Source organism: Sorex araneus, chromosome 3, assembly GCF_027595985.1.
Source record: "Sorex araneus isolate mSorAra2 chromosome 3, mSorAra2.pri, whole genome shotgun sequence".
Taxonomy (NCBI): domain Eukaryota; kingdom Metazoa; phylum Chordata; class Mammalia; order Eulipotyphla; family Soricidae; genus Sorex; species Sorex araneus.
The window spans coordinates 1,752,501-1,775,512 of NC_073304.1; the positions used below are offsets into that span (position 1 = coordinate 1,752,501).

Consider the following 23,012-nt stretch of genomic DNA (forward strand, 5'->3'; position numbering starts at 1 on the left):
ACAGAGGCCACTCGGCCCCCCACCCACAGCAGTGCCAATGAGGTGCGGGAACGGCCGAGTCACTGACCCGTCGCTGTAGGCGCAGACGGGCGGACACATGCGCCACCAGGTGTCCCCAGAGCAAAAGCCCAGGTGCCAAACCCCACTCAACTGCACCCTCCAGCCGTGGCTCAGCACGTGGCGGCCCCCGTTCAGTCCCCAACACTCGCCAGGAGGGATCCTGGACACAGAGCCGGGGCAAACCATGCACACCACCAGACGGGGCCCCCGCACTTAACACCCCCCTCACGCCTGCGCACCTGACCCGACAGCGCCTCCGAGCCCGGCGTTCACGCTGCAATGACCGCGCGGGCCCCAGCTTCACCCTGGGCTGCGACAGTCGCACTTTCTGTGGGTTCTGGGGACACGAGACAAGCACTGTGCCACGGAACCACGTTACTAACAAGGAGGAAGTGCTGTAAAGCTGGGACACTGGACACCAGGACACGGAACACCAACCCTGGCCAGGGCGCTGGGTCCTTGCGGCCGGGGCCTGTGGACCCCTCGCTGGCCTTGGCACCGAGGGCAGCATGGGGACACGCGGCACTTACCGGCTCGGTGAGGGTGCTGTCCTTTTCCAGAAACTGTACCACGCAGTACGCCAGCTGCAGGGAGGAGCCAAGTGTTGGTACCGAGTCCCCCAGGCCCATGTGACCCCTGTGGAGATCCCGAGTTTCCCCAGCCCACTGTGACCCCTCCACTGGTGTGGCAGGGCCTGTGGCCAGCAGATCCCGCCCTGCCCACAGCTGACAGGACGGGAAGACTGGGTGACCCCTGCCCACGTCATCCCGACGGCCAGGCAGTGCAGCCTGCAGGGAGGGGCTTTTTCTTGGGCTGGATTGTTAGTTTTGGAGGCCACACCGCTTAGGGTCACTCTTGGAAGGGCTCGGAGGGCCACATGGGGTATGCTGGGGGCTGAAGCCAGCTGAGTGCCCTCCCGCTGTCCTACGGTGCTGGCCTCTGCTGGGCTGTTCCGGAGACGAACAAGGCCTCAAAGGGCCAGGAAGAGCCGGGGAGTGACCCTTCCTCTGGGCTCTGGTGTGGACTGCACAGAGCCCGGAGCACTGCTTCCTGGGAGCTGATGGTCTCTGAGACCCTGGAGGGGCCAGGAGCACTTTCCGTGGAGTCCTGGGATGAGTTATGGAGTTACAGTGACCAGCCCCTGACCTCAGGGCTGAAGCAGGCTCTGCTCTCTTCTGTCTACACTGACTTTTTAAATTTTTTTTTGCTTTTTGGTCATACCCGGTGATGCACAGTGGTTACTCCTGGCTTTCTTTCTTTTTTTTAATTTTGCTTTTTGGGTCACACTCAGCGATGCTCAGAGGTTACTCCTGGCTCTGCACTCAGGAATTACTCCTGGCGATGCTCAGGGGACCATATGGGATGCCGGGGATCAAACCTGGGTCAGCCGCGTGCAAGGCAAATGCCCTACCTGCTGTGCTATCACTCCGGCCCCAGTTACTCCTGGCTTTGCTCCAGGAATTACTCCTGGCGATGCTCAGGGGACCATATGGGATGCTGGGAATTGAACCCGGGTCAGCTGTGTACAAGGCAAACGCCCTACCCACTGTGCTATTGCTCCAGCCCTACACCGACTTTTTTTTTTTTTTTTTTTGCTTTTTGGGTCACACCCAGCGATGCTCAGGGGTTACTCCTGGCTCATGCACTCAGGAATCACCCCTGGCGGTGCTCAGGGGACCATATGGGATGCTGGGATTTGAACTCGGGTCGGCAGCGTGCAAGGCAAACACCCTCCCCGCTGTGCTATCACTCCAGCCCCAGCACCGACTTTTAAGAGTGAAGAAAAGCTAAAACCTGGGCCACCCACCAGCCAAGCCACTGACAAACTTTTTGAGTCCGAGGACATGAGACTTCTGGTTCTAAACTCCACTGCAGGGGCTGGAGTGAAAGTCCAACAGGGAGGGCGTTCGCCTAGTGTGGCCAACCCGGGTTCGATCCTCAGCATCATACATGCTCCCCTGAGCACCACCAGGACCAATTCCTGAGTGCAGGGCCAGGAGTAACCCCTGACCACTGCCGGGTACAGACCAGAATAAAAAAAGAAAACCAAAACCCAAACAAACAAAAACCATGTCTCAGCCCAGGTCCCTGACTCCTTCCTGCCTCGGTCAGCCCTGGACGCCGGAAGCTGGGGGGGAACCTTGCCTGGCCCTCACCTGCGGGTGGTAGACGCTCAGGGACTTCACTTTGTGCAGAGGCAGTAACACCTTCAGTAGGAAAATCTTGTGCTCTTCTTTCAGTGGTAAGGCAAATCCATTAATTATACTGCAAAACCAGAACTCGTTAATGGTTCAATACTAATTCGTAAATTCTAGAGAAAAAATAAAAATCTTGTTTTTCTTTCCATTTTTGCTCTCATTATTTATCATAGAAACCAGCGAATTAAATACATGCAGCAACTGTCTGACTGTTAGCTACAAAATTCTTCCGCACCTCCCGCACAGACAGAGCAGTGCCCAGGCCTGTGCTGGCCCCGGGGGAAGCTCGCTCCCCTGTGGCCGCAGGGACGGGCGCGTGCGAATCCCAGCACTGTGCAGGCCCACGACTGAGCATGTGCCATCCAGCCCTGGCGGCCACGTGGCTGGAGTGTCCCGGATCCCCGGTCGACTGCGTGAGGCCCCTCCCCAATGCAGGGGTTCCTGAGGCCACAGGCAGGACCCCGGCTCCCTGACACCGGCCTGGACACCGCCCCCGAGAGCCCGAGCATCCTTCCGGGGGCGGAGGGTTTGGAACGGCGACAGCTTCACCAATACAGGTGAAAGCAGCGAAGCCGCCAAGCACCGGGCCAAGTGCTCACGCCACGCCCCAGGCACTTAAGACGGACCATCCTGCAGAGAGTCCACTCTGACCTCGGTGGCACGTGTGTGGGGGGGGGCAGACCTGAGCTGTGTGGCCAGGTGCACTCACTTCTCAGCCCCGTTTCACCCGGGCCTCCCTGCCCGGCGCCTGATTCTGGCGTGCACTCACCTCCCCAGGATCTCCAGCAGCTCTGCTATGCCATTGTGATGCTCTGTTTCATAAATAAACCTGGAAGGCAATCAGTCACTGAGGACCGGACACGGCCCGTCTGCCCGTCTGGGCGTCTCCCTGGCCAGCCCTGAGTGCCCTGACATACACGGCAGCTCCCGAGGGCAGAGCTCCGCTTTCTCCGCCTGCCCCCATATCCTACTGGCAAAGCTTCACTCCCAGAAAGGCAGCAAGGTTTTCACGGCAGTCCCCCTCTGCTCCAGCTGCACCCTGTCCTGCCGCGCCGCTGCGCTGGCCCCTGCCCACACCCGGGCTCCTCATTCTGCCCCGACGCACCCACAGGCCCCTCCCTCTGGCTGTGCCTACTGCTCTGCTGCACCCCGGGCTGGCCTGCGAACTAGGGCCTGAGGTCAGCTGGGCACAGCAGGGGCGAGGAGAGGGCAGAGCAGAGCCGTCTGTGCAGCTGAGACACCCAGCCCCGATTTTTAGTTTATCTTTTTAGCGAAGGTATTTACTAAAGCTTAGGACGCTGCGAGAGAAGGGAGAGAGGGGAAATGTGTTCACGGGCAGCAAAGGAACAGGGACAAGCTCGGAGACAACGTTCAAGGAGCACGAGGCTGAGAGCCTGCTGACTATTTTTTTTCTTTTTCTCCCTTGGGCCATACCTGGCGGTGCTTAGGGCTTCCACCAGGCTCTGGGCCCACTCCTGGCAAGGCTGGGGGACCTTATGGGGTGTGGGGCTCAAACCCGGGGCAGCCACGTGCAAGGCAAGCATCTTCCCGACTGTGCTTTCTCCGCATGCCCTGGACCCTGGATCAGGGACCTTCAGGTAACATGCAAAGACTAACAGACGGAGCACACTTGGGGGTCTCAGCTCTGCAGGAACAGGCCGAGATGGGGGGAGGGGAGGGCAGCAGTGACAGGCAGGCAGGGGGTGGGCAGTGACAGGCAGGTAGAGGGGCTAGTGAGGACCGCTCTGGCCTGGACTGGGGCTCAGGACATAGCACTGGGGGCCAGGACCAACCACGGGTTTCCAGAGTGCAACCAGAGACGCCTGGAACCGCTCTCGGGCTGCCCTGCGAGAACTCAGGCTCGCTCTCTCCCTTCCTCCTCCTCCTCCTCTCCCCTGCCCTGCCCAGAGAAGGGAGGTTTCCAGAAGCCCAGAGAGGCTGAGGAGCAGGGTGGGTGGAACGTTCTGGAAAGGGATGTGCAAGCAGGCAGCTGAACCTGAAGCGCCAGGGGCCCTGCCCGGCTTAGGTCTGTTCACCACGGCGTGGCGGGGAGCCAGAAGGCAGAGCGGCCGAGAGCGCGGGGATGGGCGGGAGAGGCCGCGCTAGGTGCAGGCCGTGCGTGCAGGAGGCCTGGGCCCGGGCTCCGCTGGGAGCAGCTCCAAGGGCAAAATGAGTAACGCACAAAGGTGGCATGGCCGACCACGGCCTGGGGAGTGGGAAGGTGGGGGGCATGGGGAAGGCCCTGGACAGCCTGGGGCGGCGGGGGGCTGAGGGCTGCCGTGGGGGCTGTGCAGGGCTGAGGGGGGCTGAGGGCTGCTGTCCGGGGCTGTGCAGGGCTGAGGGGGCTGAGGGGGGCTGAGGGCTGCTGTCGGGGGCTGTACAGGGCTGAGGGGGGCTGAGGGCTGCCGTGGGGGCTGTGCAGGGCTGAGGGGGCTGAGGGCTGCCGTGGGGGGCTGTGCAGGGCTGAGGGCTGCCGTGGGGGCCGCCCAGACAGGACGACGCTGCCAGCAGCCCCCGGCACAGCGTGGCCTGGGGGCCGCCCGTCTTGGCCGCTGCTCCTAGCAGCCTCCCTCCCGTGCAACCTCCAAGCACTCCGCCTGCAGGAGCCTCTGGGGTATGCACGAGGAGGGGCACTCAGGGCTGGAGTGCAGGCGGTCATGTGCCCAGGGAGGGAGGGACATGAGTGTGGGAACGAGCTGGGGGGCGGGGGGACGGGGCGAGGTGCAGGGTGATGGCGAGTGGGGACCGGCAGGGACACGCCGCGCCACTTACCTATAAAATATATTATTGATCTGTTTTCTGATGTAAGCTCTTAGGCCTAAGAATTTCCCATAGATTCTGTGGAGGGTCGTTTTGAGAAAATCCCTCTCTCGAGGGTCTTCACTGTCAAAGAGCTCTAAAAGCTGCGGGGAGAGAGAGACGCCTGTGAGCGGGCGCCACGTGGGCAGGGCCCCCGCGCCTCGGCCGCCCCCTCACCTGCAGGACGAACTTCTGGTCGATGTATTTCTTTGCTATGTTAGGCTGGAAATCTGGAGACTCTAAAAATCTTAAGAAAAATTCATAAACAAGCTGGGAGGGAGAGAAAAGAAGAGAAACACAAGTCAGGGGTCACGAGCCTTGTCCAGGGAGGCGGAGCCGCCCCGTGCGCCACGGCCTGCGTGCCAGCCCAGCCCGCAGGGGAGCCCCGGCGCTGCACGGCCCCGGTGTCGGGCTGACCAGCGGAGACCGCCGTGTGCAGGCATGTGTAGCCATGTGCCCTGCTGCGGGCACAGCTGTCCAGAGCAGCGCCCTCGGCCCCGCCTGCCTAAGCTTCCCGATCCCCCGGAGGGGACTCCGCCGCCCGCTCTCCTGGGGCCCTCGGTCAGTACCTGGAGATGCGGCCACGCTGCCTCTAATGTCGGCTCGTCTTCCTCGGGGTCGAACTCGGCTCCCGTGGGGTTGGAGGAAGGTGGTAACGTCCGGAACATGTTAACTGCGAACTGGAAGCCACAGAACTGATGGTCAGGGCCAAGGCAAGGCGTCGGGGAGACAGACAGATGTCCCTGCCCTGGTGTGGGCGGACATGGCCAGGCCCCGTAGAAGGGCTGTGTGATGTCAGGGCGGCCCGGCGGGCGACGGTCCCGATCTCACCACTCCCACGGCCCAGGCTGCCCCGACTCTGCCAAAGCTGGAGCTTCTGGCGGGCGGCAGGTCTCTGCCTGGATGCTGGGCCTCAAACTTGGACATGCCAGCGGTGGTGGGAGCAGAAAAACGGCAGGACCTGGCCGCCGACGCTCCGTCCCCCATCAGATGGGTCCACCCTGGCACTGCCCGTTAGGAACGCAGGCTGCCCCCCAGGGAGGGGCCGGGGAGGACGCCAGCAGTGGGCGCCCGCAAAGGCACCCTTTACATCAGGGGAAAGGCAGCGGCCAGGCAGACGCCTGCGCTGGGCGCCCTGTGGGGGCCCGTGCTGGTAAGGCTGGAGGGCGGAGCAAAGGCCAGTGGGTCCTGCACGCACCTCTCTCCCCTCAGAGAACTCTCCGGAACGGAGGTGCCCTTCCAGATGCGGGCCATCTCGGCCGATCAGCTGGAGGGCTGACGGGAGAAGGGGGGCTCCCGGCCTGCCCTGTCACACTCCTGGCAGGGCTGGGTGACCACATGGGGTACAGGGCACAGACTGGGGCCAGCGAGTGCCCTGCCCATGCGCTATGTCCTGGCCCCTTGCACAGGGCGACCAGGACTCCGGGCTGCGTGTCTGCCGGGGCGCTGAGTGCACGCGCCGCGGGGAGCCCCTCGCACACAGCACACGTGCGAGTCCAGTGGGCGTCCACAGCACGCTGCTGGCCCAGCCCCACCGGCTGGCTCCCCGGAACAAGGAACCCAGAGGGTTCCTGTCCCCGGCCTGAGGGGTGAGGGGCTACTTGTTTCAGTTTTGGGGCCACACTGGGCGATGCTCAGGGCTGAGGCTCTGCACTCAGGGGCCACTCCTGGCGGGGCTCGGGGGACCCTGTGAGATGCTGGAATGGAACCCGGGTCGGCCGTGCGTAAAGCAAGTGTCGACTGCTGTTCTATCCAGCCCTGGAACGCTGCTTCTTTCTGTGACAACCACGTCAGACTCACAGACCCCCCCCCCCCAGCTGTGGGACCGGGCACGGGTCTCAGGAAAAGACTCCAACGGGCATCTGAAACGAGAGAAGGGCACCCAGGGCGGCGGGGGAGGCGAACTCCACTCTCTCGGGGTCTCTGTCCTAGCACCAGGTCTTGGCACAAAAACTTTGTGTGTTGGGGGGGGCGAGGGGGCCCAGCTGTCCAGGCAGGTGGAACTCGGGCCATGAGAACCACGGCAGGTGACCCCCATCAACCCTGTGCCACAGACAGCACTGCCGGGCCCCCTGCAGACCGCAGGGCCCCCGGCCCACCTCCGACAGCGCTCCCCACTGCCATGCCACAGCCTATCCAGGCCGAGACTCGTGCCCCGCCGCTGCCTCCTCCCCAGCAGAGCACAAAGCGTCTCATCTGGGCCCCAACAAGTAACGGCTCTGCTTCCTGTCCCGAGCCACAGGCCCGCTCTCCTGCAATCCTCCTCGGCGCCGAGAGCAAGGGGCTGGCCAGACGCAGAGCTAAGAAACACACCGCGGGCCAGGGCGGTAGCACAGCGGGGAGGGCGTTTGCCCTGCACGCAGCCGACCCGGGTTTGATTCCCAGCATCCCATATACCATATACCCATATCTCTCTGTGTCCCATATGCCATACCCCCGAGCACCGCCAGGAGTGATTCCTGAGTGCAGAGCCAGGAGTAACCCCTGAGCATCGCCAGGTGTGACCCAAACACCAGACAACAACAAAACAAAAATACAGAACTCTTAAGTTAAATTCCCATGGGGAATAGTTTGCTGTTTTTAATCATCATTCAATTATGTTCCCAAATAAGTTAAAGAGATCATGGAAGCAAAATCTACAAGCCATTGTAGAAAACCTGGTAAAGGAAATTTAATTTCAAATTCTCCAGCACCGATGTGTTACTTTATTTCTATATAGCCGTTTCAGTTAAGGATAAAATACGCTAATAGTTTATAACATTTGTATGAGTTTGAGTTCAAGATAGAAAACTTATACAAGCACCAACTTTACTAATATTTCGTTTCTGGGCCATGCCCAGAGGTGCTCAGGGCTTGCTCCGGGCTCTGTGCTCGAAGACCACTCCTGGCGGGTTGGGAACCATAGGGGGTGCTGGCGGCCCTGAGCTGGACATGTGCAAAGCAAGTGCCCCTCCTGCTGTGCTCTCTCAGTCCCAAAGGTGAGTTTCCTGTAACTTCTGAAAGATGATCAGCATATTTTGCAATTAAAGTTCTCAGCGCAAGAGAAGCTGAATTTTATTGTTGGTGGCTAGATTTGGTCACTCGTATTCTAATGTGATTGCTTTTGCATATTTCCTGGGATTTTTGGCAATAAAATGTGAGTCTGTTCAGGAAAGCCTCAGAACAGTCACACTACATCCTCCACCACAGAGAGAAGCAGGGGACATCCTGCAGCCCCGGGCTCGGTCGCAGCAGCCCTGCCAGTCACTCCGACTGAGTCCTGGCCGCCCCCACGCAGCCCGACGTGTGTCTCACTGCCCTCGCCTGAGGCGGCAGACGAAGCTGGAGATGGACGGAACCATGGTTTCTGGACCTCAGGCGACCAAGGGGCGTGGGAACACAGCGAGGGAAGCCGCACCCGCCCGCCCACTGCCCGGGGGGTGCCAGCAGAGAGCCCCGGGTCTGATTCCTGGAGCCATGAAAACACAAAGTGGCAAAGGAGAGCGCAGCCCGCAGGCAGAGGCGCTGGCAGGACTGCACGGAGCACTGGGAGCAGCGCAGGGAAAATCCCAGAAACCACAGCGGGAGGCCCAGGACGGAACAGCGCCTGCGCCCAGCCACAGAGACAGCAGCTTCTTGGAGCCTGATCTCAGCGGGGGCCGATCTGCCAGTCACTACAGGTGTGTGTGTGTGTGTGTGTGTGTGTGTGTGGTGATGGGGGGGGGGGTGACCTACCAGAGTCACTACAGGTCTGATCTCTGGGGGGTGGGGGGTGATCTGCCCGAGTTACCACAGGCCTGATGGCGGGGGTGTGGGGGGGGTGGGGGAGGATCTTCCAGACTTGCCGTCTGATCATTCTGATCGTGTCTTCAAAGCAGGTACCAAAGGCCCAGACTGCGCCTGGCTAAGAGCACGCCCGGCAACTACAGGAGCACGACAGAAGGAGCCCGCGCTCAGCCGGCCAGCGCACAGTGCGGAGCTGGGGACACTGCGGCAGCCAGGGAGCAGTTCACCAGGGAGAAACCCAACCGAGGCGGCTCCGAAACGCAGCGACAGGGAGACACGAAAGGAACCAACAACGTCAGTAAGGAGAAGCCCTCTCGACAGGCTTCCCGCTGGCAGGAGGCGCGAGAGGGCAGAGAACGGGCAGACACGGAGCCCACGGAAGGGACAGAGAGACGGAAACAGCAGCAGCAGGGCGCGGGCAGAGTGAGGAGATGGCCCCGCACCCCACCCCGTCTCAGCCCTGAGTAACCCCCAGGCAAAGATAAATTAGCGAAATAAAAGGCAACACAGGAGCCCATGCTAGAGCAGCCAGAGGAAGAGACTGACGTGCGGAGGCTGACAGGTCGGCCTGGAAACAGCTTCCCGGCAGGAAAGGGACAAGGTGGCCACAGCGGAAACCCCATCCACAACACAGCTCCCCGCAAAGGGGCACACCGGGAGCAGAAGGGACACCACGGGCCGGCTCCATGAGGACAGAGACCCTTGCTCAGCAAAAGGCATGACACAGACGGACACAGCACACATGAACACAGAACACACACACTCCTGGTGAGCACAACAGACAGCACACGCATCAACATGGAATACACACACTCCCAGTGAGCACAACAGACACAGCACACGCATCAACATGGAATACACACACTCCCAGTGAGCACAACAGACACAGCACACGCATCAACATGGAATACACACACTCCCAGTGAGCACAACAGACACAGCACACGCATGAACACGGTCCACACACACTCCCGGTGAGCACAGATGTCTCGGGCTGACTGGGGCATTACTTCCTATAAAGATGATGGGGCTGGAGGCCCAGGTTCGATCCTGGGCACCCCTGGGCCCTGAGTCCTGCTGGGGGCCAGCCCCGAGCACCCCAGGTATAGTCTGAAAACCAAAACACACCAAAAAACCCAAGATGACTCTAAAAGACGCTGGGGCTAGAGACAGTCCAGTGGGCAGGGCGCCCGCCATGCACGTGACCAACCAGGGCTCGATCCCTGGCATCCTACAGGGGTGATGAGCACTGCCTGGAGTCATTCTTGAGCAGTCAGGAGTAACTCCTGAGCATCGTTGGGTGTGGCCCTAACACAAACAACAAAAACTCTACTGTGGGGTCTCTGGCCTATGAGGGAGGCTGCCGGGGGCGGGAGCAGCCCAGGCCGCAGGCTGCCCTTCTGCAGGGAGGGACGCGGACAGGGCGGGCGCCAGGGCCAGGGCGGGCGCTGGCACGGAACTGAGATGACAACAGAACTGGAGTGAGCGAGCAGTGAAAAACAAACCATGAGAGAACATCAACGGACCGAGAAGGCGGCGTATGAGGGGGACGGGGCTCCGCAAGAAACACACCGACACCAGCAAGACTGGCCCCAGCCCGGCACCAGGCAGAAGCCGCTGCAGCCCTTCCCGCAGCCGGCAAGCGGGCAGGCGGGGGAGCCTTCACAGGACAAAGGGCCCAAGGAAGCCAGCAACGACAGGCCCTCACCCAGGGCACAAGCGCCGACCCGACGGAGCGACCAGCCTGAGCGGGAAGAAGCCGTCCAGCCCCGCGGCCCCGGCGAGGACGTGCACGCGGAGGTCGGAGGGCGTGTGCGCTGTGGGGAGGGACCAAGACGGGTCGCGCTGAGCTCCGAGCGCTTCCACAGTCCCTGTCACAGGCTGCCGGGTGCCCCGAGCTACGGGCGCCACAGCGCAGACCCCGCAGGTGACCTCCCGGCTCAGCGCGCTTCCACACCGAGTGGGAAGGTCACAGTACAACCCACCCACCTTCGCGCCACCTCGTCCCGTACTCCGCGCAGAGAGCGGCATCCAGCCCGCTCCTCACAGAGGTGCAAACACAGCTCCACGGAGAACGCTTATTGCTTTAACAAACAGAATATGTCTAAGCACAAATATAACAGATTTTTGCTCCAAAATATCAGCCTTGGTCAAAAACAAATGACAGAACTAAAATCAAACCCAAGGGCCGGAGAGAGAACCCAGCGGGCGGGGTGCTTGCCTCGCTCACGCCGACCTGGCCTCTCCCTGGTCACCCCGAAGTGATTCCTGGGCTGAGCAAGAGGTCAGGTCTGAGCACTGCTGGGTGTGGCCAGACAACCAACAACAAAAAACATGGAAAAACTATAAAATTCCTAGAAGAAAATTCTTTATTTGCTTGGATTAATGCAGCAGTCTTGGCCGATGCAGCAGAAGCCAGGAAAGTATTTGTGACGCTCGCCTGTCCTTCGCCAACTACAAGACCAAGATGACTGCCCTCCGACGTCCCGATGGATCTATCACATCCTCCAGAAAGGAAAGGGAGAGGATTATTCACGACTTCTACTCAGATCTCTTCGACAGCCACGTCCACCTGCCCACATACCAAATTCCGCAGGATGGATATGTCGTTCCCAACGTCCTCCCTTCCGAAATCCGACACACCATTTCGTCTGTAAAGACACGTACAGCACCCGGTCCAGACAAGGTCAGACCCGAACACCTGAAGAATCTGCCTCCAGTACTGGTCAATACACTGACTTGGCTCTTCACACGCTACCTGTCCGTATGCAAGGTTCTGTCCCAATGGAAAACCAGCAGGACCGTTCTATTGTACGGAGACATCCACGACATCGGCAACTATCGCCCAATCTGCCTGTCATCCGTCATCTACAAGTTGTTCACTCGAGTCATCCTGAATAGAATAGGCAGAACACTAGACAAAGGACAACCATGCGAGCAAGTCAGGTTCCGAAAAGGATTCAGCACGATCAACGATACCCACAGTGACCAAACTCATTGAAGTTTTGCGAGAGTTCAAGATGCCGCTCTGTCTAATGTTCATCGATTTAAAGAAGGCCTTCAATTCTGTTGAGGCTGAAGTGGTCATCGAAGCCCTGGCCAAAGAGGGAGTTCAAACTCAGTACATCAAGATCCTCCACGAGCTGTATTATGGATTCACCACCAGGATTTCATCATTCTACAAGGAAGCAATCATTGACGTAAAGAGAGGGGTGTGGCAAGGTGATACCATTTCACCGATACTCTTCAGTGCCACCCTTGAGAACACCATGCAACGACTGGAATGGGAAGGAATAGGAGTGAAGATAGACGGTCGGCAACTACACCACTTCCGCTTCGCTGATGACATCGTTCTCATATCAAACATTAGCCAAGCAGCACAAATGCTGGCCGACTTCGACCGTGAGTGTGGAAAGGTCAGACTGAAGCTGAATCTCAGCAAAATGATGATCATGAAAAGCAAAGTAGTCCCTGATGTTCCATTTACTTTCAATGGAACGAACACCTCCAAATGCAGCAGCTATGTGTACCCGGGTCGAGAACTCAACATGAGGAACAACTTGGCGCCAGAACCGAGAAGGAGGAAGAAAGCAGCATGGAACGCCTTCAAGACTGTCGAAGAAGTGGTTAAGAGGATGAAGAACCTCCGGCACTGGGCACATCTTTTCGACTCCACCATTCTTCCTGCACTAACATAGGCCTCAGAAACCTGGGCCCTACGCAAACAGGATGAGAACGCTATTCGGGTATCCCAAAGAGGAATAGAAAGAGCTATGCTTGGAGTATCATGTCTCACTCAAGTGAGAGAAGGAATCTGGAGTTCCGACCTCCGTTGACAGTCAAGAATCAGGGATGCTGTCTCGTCTGCCAAAGCGTCAAAAATCAGATGGGCCGGACACGTAATGCGATTTAGAGATGACCGCTGGACTAGAGCTGTTACAGACTGGATTCCAGGGGACGTCAAAAGACCGCGTAGCCGCCCACCAACGAGATGGTCAGACTTCTTCGTCAAAACCCTTAATGAACGATTTGAGGCTCTTCCTGTTCCTGGAGTGAGCAGATATCATTGGGCTGCACTAGCACGCGACAGGGACCAATGGAGACGTTACAGGCACCCGCTCGAGCAAATCGAAGCTTAGTGGGATGACAAATGATATAAGTGATTGCTTGGATGAAGCAAAGACTATTCTTAGTATGACACCAAAAGCACTATCCTTGGAAGAAACAAATCATAATTAAAAACTGACATGGTGTCTTAAGACACCATTAAATTCAAAAGTCACAAACCGAGAAAAAACATATAAATTTACCAAGGAGCTCTACTCAGAATATGTAAAGGAGGGCTGGAGTGACAGTACAGTAGGCAGGGCACTTGCCTGCCACGTGGCTGCCCAGGGTTCGATCCCTGGCATCCCAGAGGGAGGGATCCCTGTGCGCAGAGCCAGGAGTGAGCCCTGAACACCGCCAGGTGTACCCCAAACCAAAACCAAAACCAAAATACATCAAGAAGCCTCAGATTCAATACTACTACTACTACTACTACTACTGCCCTGGCTACGCTGCACCGTGGACAACGATGGATCAGACACTTTCCAAGACCCACAATGACGACTCAGCAGAGGGAAACGCTCTTTGGTCCTGGGGAAAACGGAAATTCAAGCCAAACAAGACGAAAGACCAAGGCCATTAAATGCTGAGGACACGTGTCCCTACTCCGTAATTCTCCCCAGAGGGTCAGCACCGTGGCAAACAGCTAGCCGGTCCTGGGAAGGGGTCTCCACGCCCTAGTGTCACCCACGAGCAGTCTCAGCCCGCGTGCCAGCCCCGGGACGGGGTCTGAGTTCCTCGGCCACGGGACAGGACGGGTGGCCTGGGAAGGTGCCATCAACTGGGGAGGACGAGGCAGCCATGCCGTGACCTGCAAGTGGCCACATGATGCTCAATTTCAGAGACATGCACAAAAGAGGAAGTTCTGATGTATGCAAATTAAAGATTGATTTAAAAAAATTGTTGTGGCGAAGTATTTACTAGACTAAGTTCTCAAATCTTCAAATCTGCTCATTCAGTGTCCTTGTACCTTGGTCATTTCTTCATTGCACCCCAGACCAAAAAAAAAAAACACCCCAAAAAAACCCCCACAGAAAACAACAACAACAACAACAACAACAACACCAACAAACCAAAAACCAAACCCATGAACCCCTGACCTTAGGGGCCTTACTCCCGCTGGCGGGACTAGGCATGGCTCAGTCACTGGACACGCCTGAGGAGCGCTGGCTGGCACATGTAACCGACATACACAGCTGTGAAGCATCACATGGCCCAGGTAACAAGCACACCCACCATCTCCTAAGTTCCTCAGAAGCCTTTTGGGGGAAAAATACGGAAATATTTTTTGGGGTGGAGATGGGAGTAAGGAAAAAGAAACTTGCTCCCTAGGTTCTGGATTCACTTACTGTGAAACATGCACGCACTTCTTCCCCCCCCCCACAGACACAGTGGCCAAAATCTGGAAACAACTCAAGTACCCAAGAACAGAAAATACGGTATGTCTACAAAGCGGAATATTGCTTCGAGGAAGAAAACCTGGTCTCCTACAGCTAAGTATCTGTAAAGGGGAATAAGCAGCTTTGCCATTAACTGTCCTACACCACAACTTGACAAGCGTCAGTTCAGGCAAAGCAGCTCACATGGAGGCTGAACCCTTGCCGTGGGGGGCTTCTGAGAGTCCGGGGGTCAGGTGCGGATGTGGGAAAGGCGCTCTGGTCCAGGACAACTGTGTGAGACCACTTAGTGGTCATCTGGAGAGCAGTGGTCACTGAGACACACAGGTCCTTCGTGAGGACGAATGACTGAATGACCCTGCTTGTAGACTGGGGACAGAGCCGGACACTGAGCTCAGGTGCTGACGCAGGGACATGGGTTCTTCCTCGCTCAGCAATGGTGGGGCGACCCCCAAGTATGCCACTGTGACCCCCCAGTGAAACAACAGCTGCTCATTCTCCTCTGCACCCACCTCAGGACAGCCAACCAGTGCTCTGCTGGGGGATGTGCGTTTTCTGAAACTCCCAAATGCTGTCCGAAGTGTTGTCACCGACGGCAACCCCCTCCTGAGAGTGATTCCTTAAGGGCAGTTACCTTCATTGCTGTGGTTCCCATTTTGGTCCGTTTCTGAGAAAATGTGTGCTAATATTTAAGCTATAGTCAGTCATCTGCCTGTATCATTAGGTAAAATGATGCTTGACGCAACCGGGCTGCACTGCTCCTTCCTTTCGCTATCAGGATTTTGATTATAGGAAAAATACCAGTGCCTGAAAAAAACAGATTAACTCAGTAACTTAATTAAGAAAACAAACAAACCGAAAAACCAGATGGTGCGGCTGGAGAGATAGTACAGGGTGGACGGGCCGGCCAGGCATGCAGCTGACCCCTGTTTGATCCCCAGCACCACATGGCCGGGACACTGCTGGGGGTAGCCCTGGAGCCCCCAGAAGCACCAAGGTGGCCCAGGTGGTCCCAGGCACAGCAGGGGCACCTCGGGGCCCTGGCCCAGGCACCCCCCGCCTGCACTGTGGGAGAGGCCCCGGCCTCCTGAGCACCACTCTGGGAGACGGGGGGGAGAAAAAACCCTAACGCGCAAAATCCCCAGATGGCTGGTTCTATTTTAAACAATGACTGAAATGATGTGATAATGGAGCTTATGAAACCCTGGCCTGAGGACCTGCAGCCTGGAGTGCTTGCCTCAGGGAACGCTCTGGTAGCCTGTCTCTGACCCAAGATCTCTGGAGGAGCAGGTTTAGCTGGGTCATCAGGGAAGTTATGCTGAATTTTAGGATAAATTCTATGTCTGAAAAAGCTGCATCTGCAGTCACAGACAAAAATCATACAGCCACGCCCTGCGGGCTTACAAAACCAGAGAAACCACGCCCACCAGGACACCAAGACAGACCACGCCCGGGGCACACCCAGTCAGGCCACGCCCACCGGCACAATCTCCCTAGGCCACATCCATCATGGCCACCAGGGCCAGTGCTGGCAGGGCTGGGAGTGCCGTGAAACAGCCTGATACCCACTCCCACCCCTGGGCAGAGCTGGCTCGTGACCCAGCACACTCGGCCACACTGACGCTCCTGAGGGTGGCCGGGCCAGTAACACCCAGGGCGGAAGGAGGAAGGTGGCACGTGGTCACGCAAGGTCGGGTCCTTCTCAGCGTTGGCAGGCGCTGACAGGGCTGAGAGGGCCAGGCACACACGCGAGGGCCCCTCCTGAGCAGGGTGACAACCGAGTACACTCTTGTGACTTCAGTGCCGGATCGCGCCTGGCAACGCTCAGGGCTACTCCCGGCTGTGTCCATGTCTAAAGGACACACGTGCACTACTCCATTAATGCTGTGTGTGACTTTTCAGTGGACCAACTGCAGCGTGCGAGGCTGCTCTCAACCCCGTGAGGACCCGCCAGTCCCGCCACGCGCACAGCTGCTGGGAGCCTGTCCTGCACGAGCTGCACTTCGGCCACGGCACACCCGCCCTCAGTCTCCCCCACAGCACCCCACGCCGCAGACGGGAGCAGAGCTGGGGTAGCCCTGGCAGTGCCCTGTCTGCACTGGTCACCTCGTGGTCGGCCCCGCCCCCATGGGCAGCAGGTCACTGGGGGGGCACAGGCTGTCCATGACTCGTCTCCTCATCCCCCTCCCCGCCCCAATGCGCCAGTGTGGGGCAGGGCGGGTGCTCAGAGGGCCTGGAAAATGCTCGAGGGCGGCCACCACCCACCACTCTGGACTGCCGGGTTTCAGGTGGGAAGAGGCGGCGACAGTTTGAGGATGGCAGCGACCGTTGAACATCAACCCAACAAGTTCCATGAGCCTCAGTCTCCCAAAGGGGCTCTGGGGATGCCAGCAACGCAGACCAGAGGCGGTGCCAGCAGCCAGGCCTATGACTAAGGGGCATCTGCGCCCCAACTGGGCACCCAGACCGGACCACAGGCCTTCCTCTTGGGCCGGGGGTATAACCTGGGCACTGCTTCGTTTCTGAGCAGAGGGGACACTCCCGGTGGTCTTCAGGGCCTGGGTCATGCTCAGCATTGTGGTGGAGGGGGGCGGGGGGAAGACAGGACAGGGCCATGGACCTCAAGACAAAGTTCTGTCGTTGGAGCCACACCCCTGGCCTTCTTGCTAAGTTCTGAACATGCAATACACCGTGGCCATACATTTTAGGGTTTCCAAAGGATCACACAATGTCTGCGAACAGCAAAATTATGGACAATTTGGGGGCCATTAAGAGAAGTTTCTTTGCGACTCTGGGGTTTGGGAGGCCTCCCAAATACCTGGAAGCTGGAATTCAGGAGAGGAGAGTAAGGTGTTCCTGGTTCTGTGCCGCGCCCACAAGAGTGGCAGCCGGCTTGGCGCTCGGGGCAGAGGTCACTGGCCCTGTGATCCTGGGTGACAATCCCCACTGAGTCCAAGCTCGAGGGGTTAAGAAGAGCTAAGACAATCCAGAGAGTTTCCGCTCCGGCCCCGATGAACTGAGAAACAGGTATTTCCCTTCTTCTCTTTCCAAAGTGAGCCCACGGCAGGCCGGGGCGAGGGGGCAGCGGGTATGATGCTCGCCGTGCACGTGGCTCACCGGGCTCCATCCCCGGCATCCCGTAAGGTCCCCTGAGCATCTCCAGGAGAGACTCCTTAGTACAGAGCCAGGAGTAACCCTTGAGCACTGCGGGGTGTGGCCCCAAGCAACAAAACCAAACCAAACCCCAAACCCAGAAACAATCCAAAGTGAACCCACTAAGGACGCATGTTCTGGCGTGCCACGGACGTTCTGAAACGCAGAGCGCCACCCCGTAAAGGGGGCACGCAGGAGCTCACCGCAAGGCCGCACCTGACTCCCAGGGCGGCGAGGAGTCACTTCAGAAGCGCATTCAAGAATCTTTTCAATTAAAGAAAACAAAAGGCGTTCGGTGTCAGTCAGGAGCATTTCCAGAACCGTCACACTACTCATAGGTGGCACTGCAGGGCCACTGCGGAACTAGAGGACTGGGCTATCAGCCGTGACACATGCGCCCTCAGCACTGAATTCAAGAGAACATGAATGGGCCCATCTCAGCCAACCGAGAGGGGCTGTCCTGCAGGGGCGTGGACACTGGACGGAGAGTCCTGCTGTGACCTCGGTTCCACATCACGGGAGTTCTGGCACGTATGAAGAGGCACATGTTCTGTCGACACGTTCTTTTTCTGTTTCGTTTTGGCTTTGGGGCCACATTCGGCTGTCTCAGGTTTCACTCCTGGCTCGGTGCTCAGGGAAAGGCTCTGGGAACCGTATGGGGCGCCAGGGATTTACCCGGGACGACTGCAAGCAAGGCAAGCTCCTGACCTGCTCTAATGCGCTCATGTCTAAATGACATACGTGCACTATTCTATTCATGCCATGTATGTGTTGAGACCAGCATCATGGTAGAAGCCAGGGCCTCTCACTGGGCAGGTTTCCCTAGCGTCAGGGGAAGAAAATCATTACAGATCAAATTCTAACGTTCCCACCCCATTGGGTGGCCGTGAAGAATAAATGAATGAATGAAGCAATACACATGGAGCTGGAGAAACAGTCAAGCTAGGTGCACGTGCCTGACACACAGCTGACATGGGTTCGATTCCCAGCATCACATATGGTGCCCTGAGTCCTGCCAGGAGTGATCCCTGAGCACAAGGCCAGGAGTCAGCCCTGAGCACTTCTGGGTACGGCCTGAAAACTAAACAAACTAACCCCCCAAAACAAGGGCAGAGAGACAGGGCAGTGGGTAGGGCTTGCCTCACTCGCGGCCAAGCTGCGTTGATCCCCGGCACCCCGTATGTTCCCCTGAGCCCGCCAGGAGCGATTCTGGAGGCAGAGCCCTGAACACAGGTGTGGTCCCAAGACAAGCAAACAAGAAAAGACCCCCCAACCCCAGACAAGGGAACACACAGACGACACCGTGGGCCCTGAAGGAGCCATCTCCCTGTCCCACGAGAGCCCAGGGCATGGGACAGGAGGGACATCCATCTTCAGGTACGAGCACAAACCACAGCAGGGTACTTCGGTGCGAAGAGCCGCGTTAGCGCCAACGTCTCTTTATCTTAGGACTATGCGGGTCCGGCCTGAGACGGGGCCGACTGCCACTCACCATATGGACAACTTCTGGGTAAATAGGCTCCGTGATGACATTCCGGTTGTGGGTGATGTACTCCACCATCTCACTGAGGGCAGCTCGCTTCACTTCCTTCCACTTGAGGTCACTGAGTGGGTCAGAGACAAAGTCAAAGAGGACGCAGCATTGCCGGAGTTTCTGGATGAAAAGCTTCTCTTGATCAGCAGGAGGGACATCTGGAAAGCAGAGGCCAAGTTTACCGATTACGCCACAACGCCAGCCCCGGGTGACTGTCAGACACCCCACACCTTACCGTGTCTATATATATTCGGGGGGGGAGAAGGGAGGGGGAGACAGAGGGAGAGAGCGAGACACAGAGAGAGACACACCCCCACACACACAGAGAAAAAGAGACAGAGACACAGAGACAGCGTGCGCTTGGGCAGGGTTAGAGGTCAAGGACTACCAAGCAAGAGCAGCAGAGAGACAGCACGGCCCGTGCAAGTGCCAGTGTGGCCCCACTGAGACTGGCGCGGAGACAGACACTGCTCACCCAGAGGACCCCTTTAGAGACCCCTCCGGCCTGTGGACTTTAGGGCCGCAGTCACTGCTGCGGTGCCGGCCAAGTGGCTCTCCCACAAGGCAGTGCCCTGGCGCTCGGGATCCTTCCATGGTCCCTTTCGGCGTGGCCCTTTACTCCAGTCTCAGGGACCCCCGGAGCCCGCAGACTGGACAGGAGGCGGCCTGGCCATGTGCAGGGCAAGTGCCCTCCCCACGGCACTCTGGCTCCAGGCCTCCTTCCCCCGCTCCGTCACTCTGAGCCCCCGAGAACCGGCTACTGCCCTTCCGACGCGATCACTCCATCCGTCCCGCCAGCATTACCGGCGCGCTGTGGTCACAGGCCATGTGCACCCAGCTGTGAACCAAGACGCCCAGGGACACACAGGTGGCGAGTACCTACAGGCCAGCTCAGAGGGCAGCACCCGCGCTCTGGGGAGCCTGTGCCAGGCCTGGCACCATGCGGGCCACTGCATCTTCCTCTGTCTGTCCCGGCGGGCGGGGCTGCAGCCCTTGGAGCCCTGTCCCAGAGCTCCCACGAGACCGACAGGGACTCCCTGGCGAGCGATGGGTGGTCTCTGCGTATCTGCCCTCGGTGGCCGGGACTTCTCACGCGACAGGTGAACAGAGCTGCGACCTCACCCAAGGGCCAAGGAGCTACTCAGGGGGCGGACAGCTGGGCCCCGCTGTCCTGCGTGCCCGTGGCCACGGCTGCGGAGTCCACACATTCCAAAATGCTGCGAGGAAGCCCCCTTGCTGAGACTCGCGCGCTCAAAGGCCACGTCCCTAACCCTCAGAAACGCTGTTACACCCGCCCTCCCTTTCCCAGGCTCACGCCTTCCCACCGTCCAGCAAACCGCACAGGCCAGCGGCCATGCAGAAGGACAGCAGCCGGCCAGCTCCTCCCGACTCGACACAGCGAGACCCGCCAAACCAGAAACCAAGGCGCTGGGCCTAGCTGAGCACTGGCCTTGCGAGCATGAGTTCGAATGCCCGGTGCCCTTCATGTGACTGCAATTCCGGCAGCCCCGCTGGCCCCCACCACAGCAGGAGCGCCCGAGTGGGTGGCACGGAGACCCCAAAAGCTCACAGGCAAGTGTCCAGCGGAAGGAGCCAGGCTTCCGCGGGCCCGTGGCTCAGTGGGTGAGCCCCTCGAGGCCCACGCTGGCAACATGCCTGCACCACGGCCACACCTGTCCCTCCCGACAACCACAACACACCACAGCCGAGTGTGAGCCACCGGCCACGACTGCACCTTGGCCAGGCATACCCTAGGCCGGACCTGTGCCACCTGAAGATCCACAAACGCGCCGCGGCCAGCCGTGTGCTAATGACCACCCTGACCTCAAGCAGCGCCACGCGGAAGAGGGCGGGGAGACAACAAGCAGCCTGACTCCTGCGACACGCCCCAGCAGACCGCACTTCCGCTGATCATTCCAAACGTCAATACTGTAGCTAAGCCCACCTCGACAAAAGCTGGCTGGGGTCCCACCTGATTTTTCAAGGCAGGAAGGGGGTGCTGAGAGTAAGGCTGCAGCCACCCCACCGCCTCCGGCCAGACGAGCGAGCACTCAGGCGGCTCAGCAGCAGCTGCCTCAGCTGCTCGCTTCCGCTCTGTTTTGGTTTTGGGCCACACCTGGAGGGGCTCAGGCCCGACTCCCGCTCTGCTCCCGGGTCCACACATGCTGCCGTATCAAACCGGGATCGGCCGCAGGCAAGGCCAGCGCCTACCTGCTGCTGTACTATAGGTTCGGGACCCCGAGCCACAACCTGGACCCCTTCAGCCGCTATCTGGCCCCCCTCGGGCGCTGTCTCAACCCCACAGGTGCTGTCTGGACCCCTCGGGAGGGGAACTCAGCAGCCTGCATTCCCCCCACAGCCGAGAGCTCGGCCAGGAGGGCCAGCTTGGGGCGTCTGTGCGGAGGGCACCCCAAGGCCGCCAGAGGCTGTGCAGATGCCACGGTACGGTGCCCTCCCCCCCGTCCTGGGACAGCTAAAGGAGGCGGGGTTCTAAGCCTTTCTTTCTTACAAGGTCACGTGCAAAAGCAGAGGCCGAGAATCAAGTCACCAGACAAGGCAGCGAGTCCCGGACAGCCGGAGAGGGGCCGGCGGGGAGGCGTCTGCGCCGACCAGACACCCGGAGGGAGCGACAGCACTCGCGGGGGCCAGCGGCAGCAGCGGGGAACGCACACGCCCACGGGCGCAGCCGGAGGCCCGAGCTCTGCTGGGGTCTGGCTTGGGGGTCCCCCAGCACCCTCAGTGCTGCCAGGTGGCCGGGGCAAGCCTGGCCCCCAGGGCCCGACGGGAGGGGCACCCCATCCGGGTCTCCCGGAGTGCCGCCTGCGAGACCCCAAGCCCATCTCCTACCTCGATTCTCCTAGCGGGGCCTGAGCAGCAGCACAGCAGGGGCGCGGTGGCTCTGCACCCACACCGGCCACAAGCACCACCAGGAGGCCAGTGCAGAGCCGGGCAAGCCCTGAGCGCCGCTGGCTGTGCTCCCCGCGACACGCACCAAGTTCCCCTAAAGGGCAAGGAAGCGAACTTTTGGAAACTTGGTGAACTCGCCAGGACCCCGACGGCAGAGCCACCGGTGCTGCCGGGCTGCTCGTGTTCACACGGGTGCCCCCGGGAGGAGCTCGTGTGCTTTGGTTTTCGGGGCCCAGGAATCAAGCCTGGGGCCTCTCATGGTGAGGGATTTGCTCCAACACGGGGCCACTGCCCTGCCAAGGGCCGGCGGGGGTTGGCGGGAGCGGGGGTGGCCCACCAGCAGTGCCCGGGGCTTACTCCTGACTGTGCTCAGGGGCCACATGGGGAGCCAGGGTGACTCCTGGCTCTGCCTCAGGCAGGGGACCATGTGGGATTCTGGGATTGAACCCGGGCCGGCCGTGCGCAAGGCCAACGGCCGGTCTCTGCACTATCGTCTGGCCCCAGACACATGCAAGGTTAAGTGCCTCAAGCCTGCACAGCTTTATCAGTGCTTTAAAGTCCCATTTGGCTATTTTTACAACCTCACTGCCTGAAAAACAAAATCCCTATTCCAACACGGAACCCTGAAGCGCGGCCCCCTGGCCCTCCTCTGTGCCAGGGCCGCCCTCACCCGCGGGCGCACCCCGCCAGCCCTCGGAGCCCCGGGTCTGGTCCTGCCCCCTGCAGGCCTCGAGAAGCGCCCCCTGCACAGAGCCGCAGACCCGGGGGTCAGGTCCTCCCTGCGACCAGGCAGACGTCTGGCCACAGCCAGCCACGCAGAGGGAGGGACGGGTGTCTGTGGCTGGGCCAGCCTGCCCCGGGATGCCAGGGAGCCGCCAGCCTCCCGCAAGCAAGCCTCTCTTCCTCCTCCTCACAGGGCAGGGCCAGCCTCCCAGCAGGAGCACCCCTGCACACCCCGCTCACTACTGCACCCCCGCACTCACCCCCGCACACACTACTGCACACCTGCACTCACCCCCGCACTCACCCACTCACTACTGCACACCCGCACTCACCCCCGCACACCCCGGACTCACCCCGCTCACTACTGCA

General features: G+C 59.5%; 1 protein-coding gene across 6 annotated transcripts in view; it reads right to left on the reverse strand.

Annotated features, from left to right (window-relative positions):
- PPP2R5C (protein phosphatase 2 regulatory subunit B'gamma) overlaps positions 1-23,012 on the reverse strand; it is an 80,619-nt gene that overhangs the window by 13,162 nt on the left and 44,445 nt on the right. For all 6 annotated transcript variants that reach the window (XM_055134011.1, XM_055134009.1, XM_055134012.1 and 3 more), the window contains 7 exons: positions 18,972-19,171; positions 5,627-5,737; positions 5,235-5,327; positions 5,031-5,161; positions 3,028-3,087; positions 2,217-2,325; positions 591-644 (listed from right to left, as the gene is read on the reverse strand). In XM_055134011.1, coding sequence (XP_054989986.1) covers positions 591-644; positions 2,217-2,325; positions 3,028-3,087; positions 5,031-5,161; positions 5,235-5,327; positions 5,627-5,737; positions 18,972-19,171 — 758 coding nt within the window. The remainder of the gene's footprint in view (positions 1-590; positions 645-2,216; positions 2,326-3,027; positions 3,088-5,030; positions 5,162-5,234; positions 5,328-5,626; positions 5,738-18,971; positions 19,172-23,012) is intronic.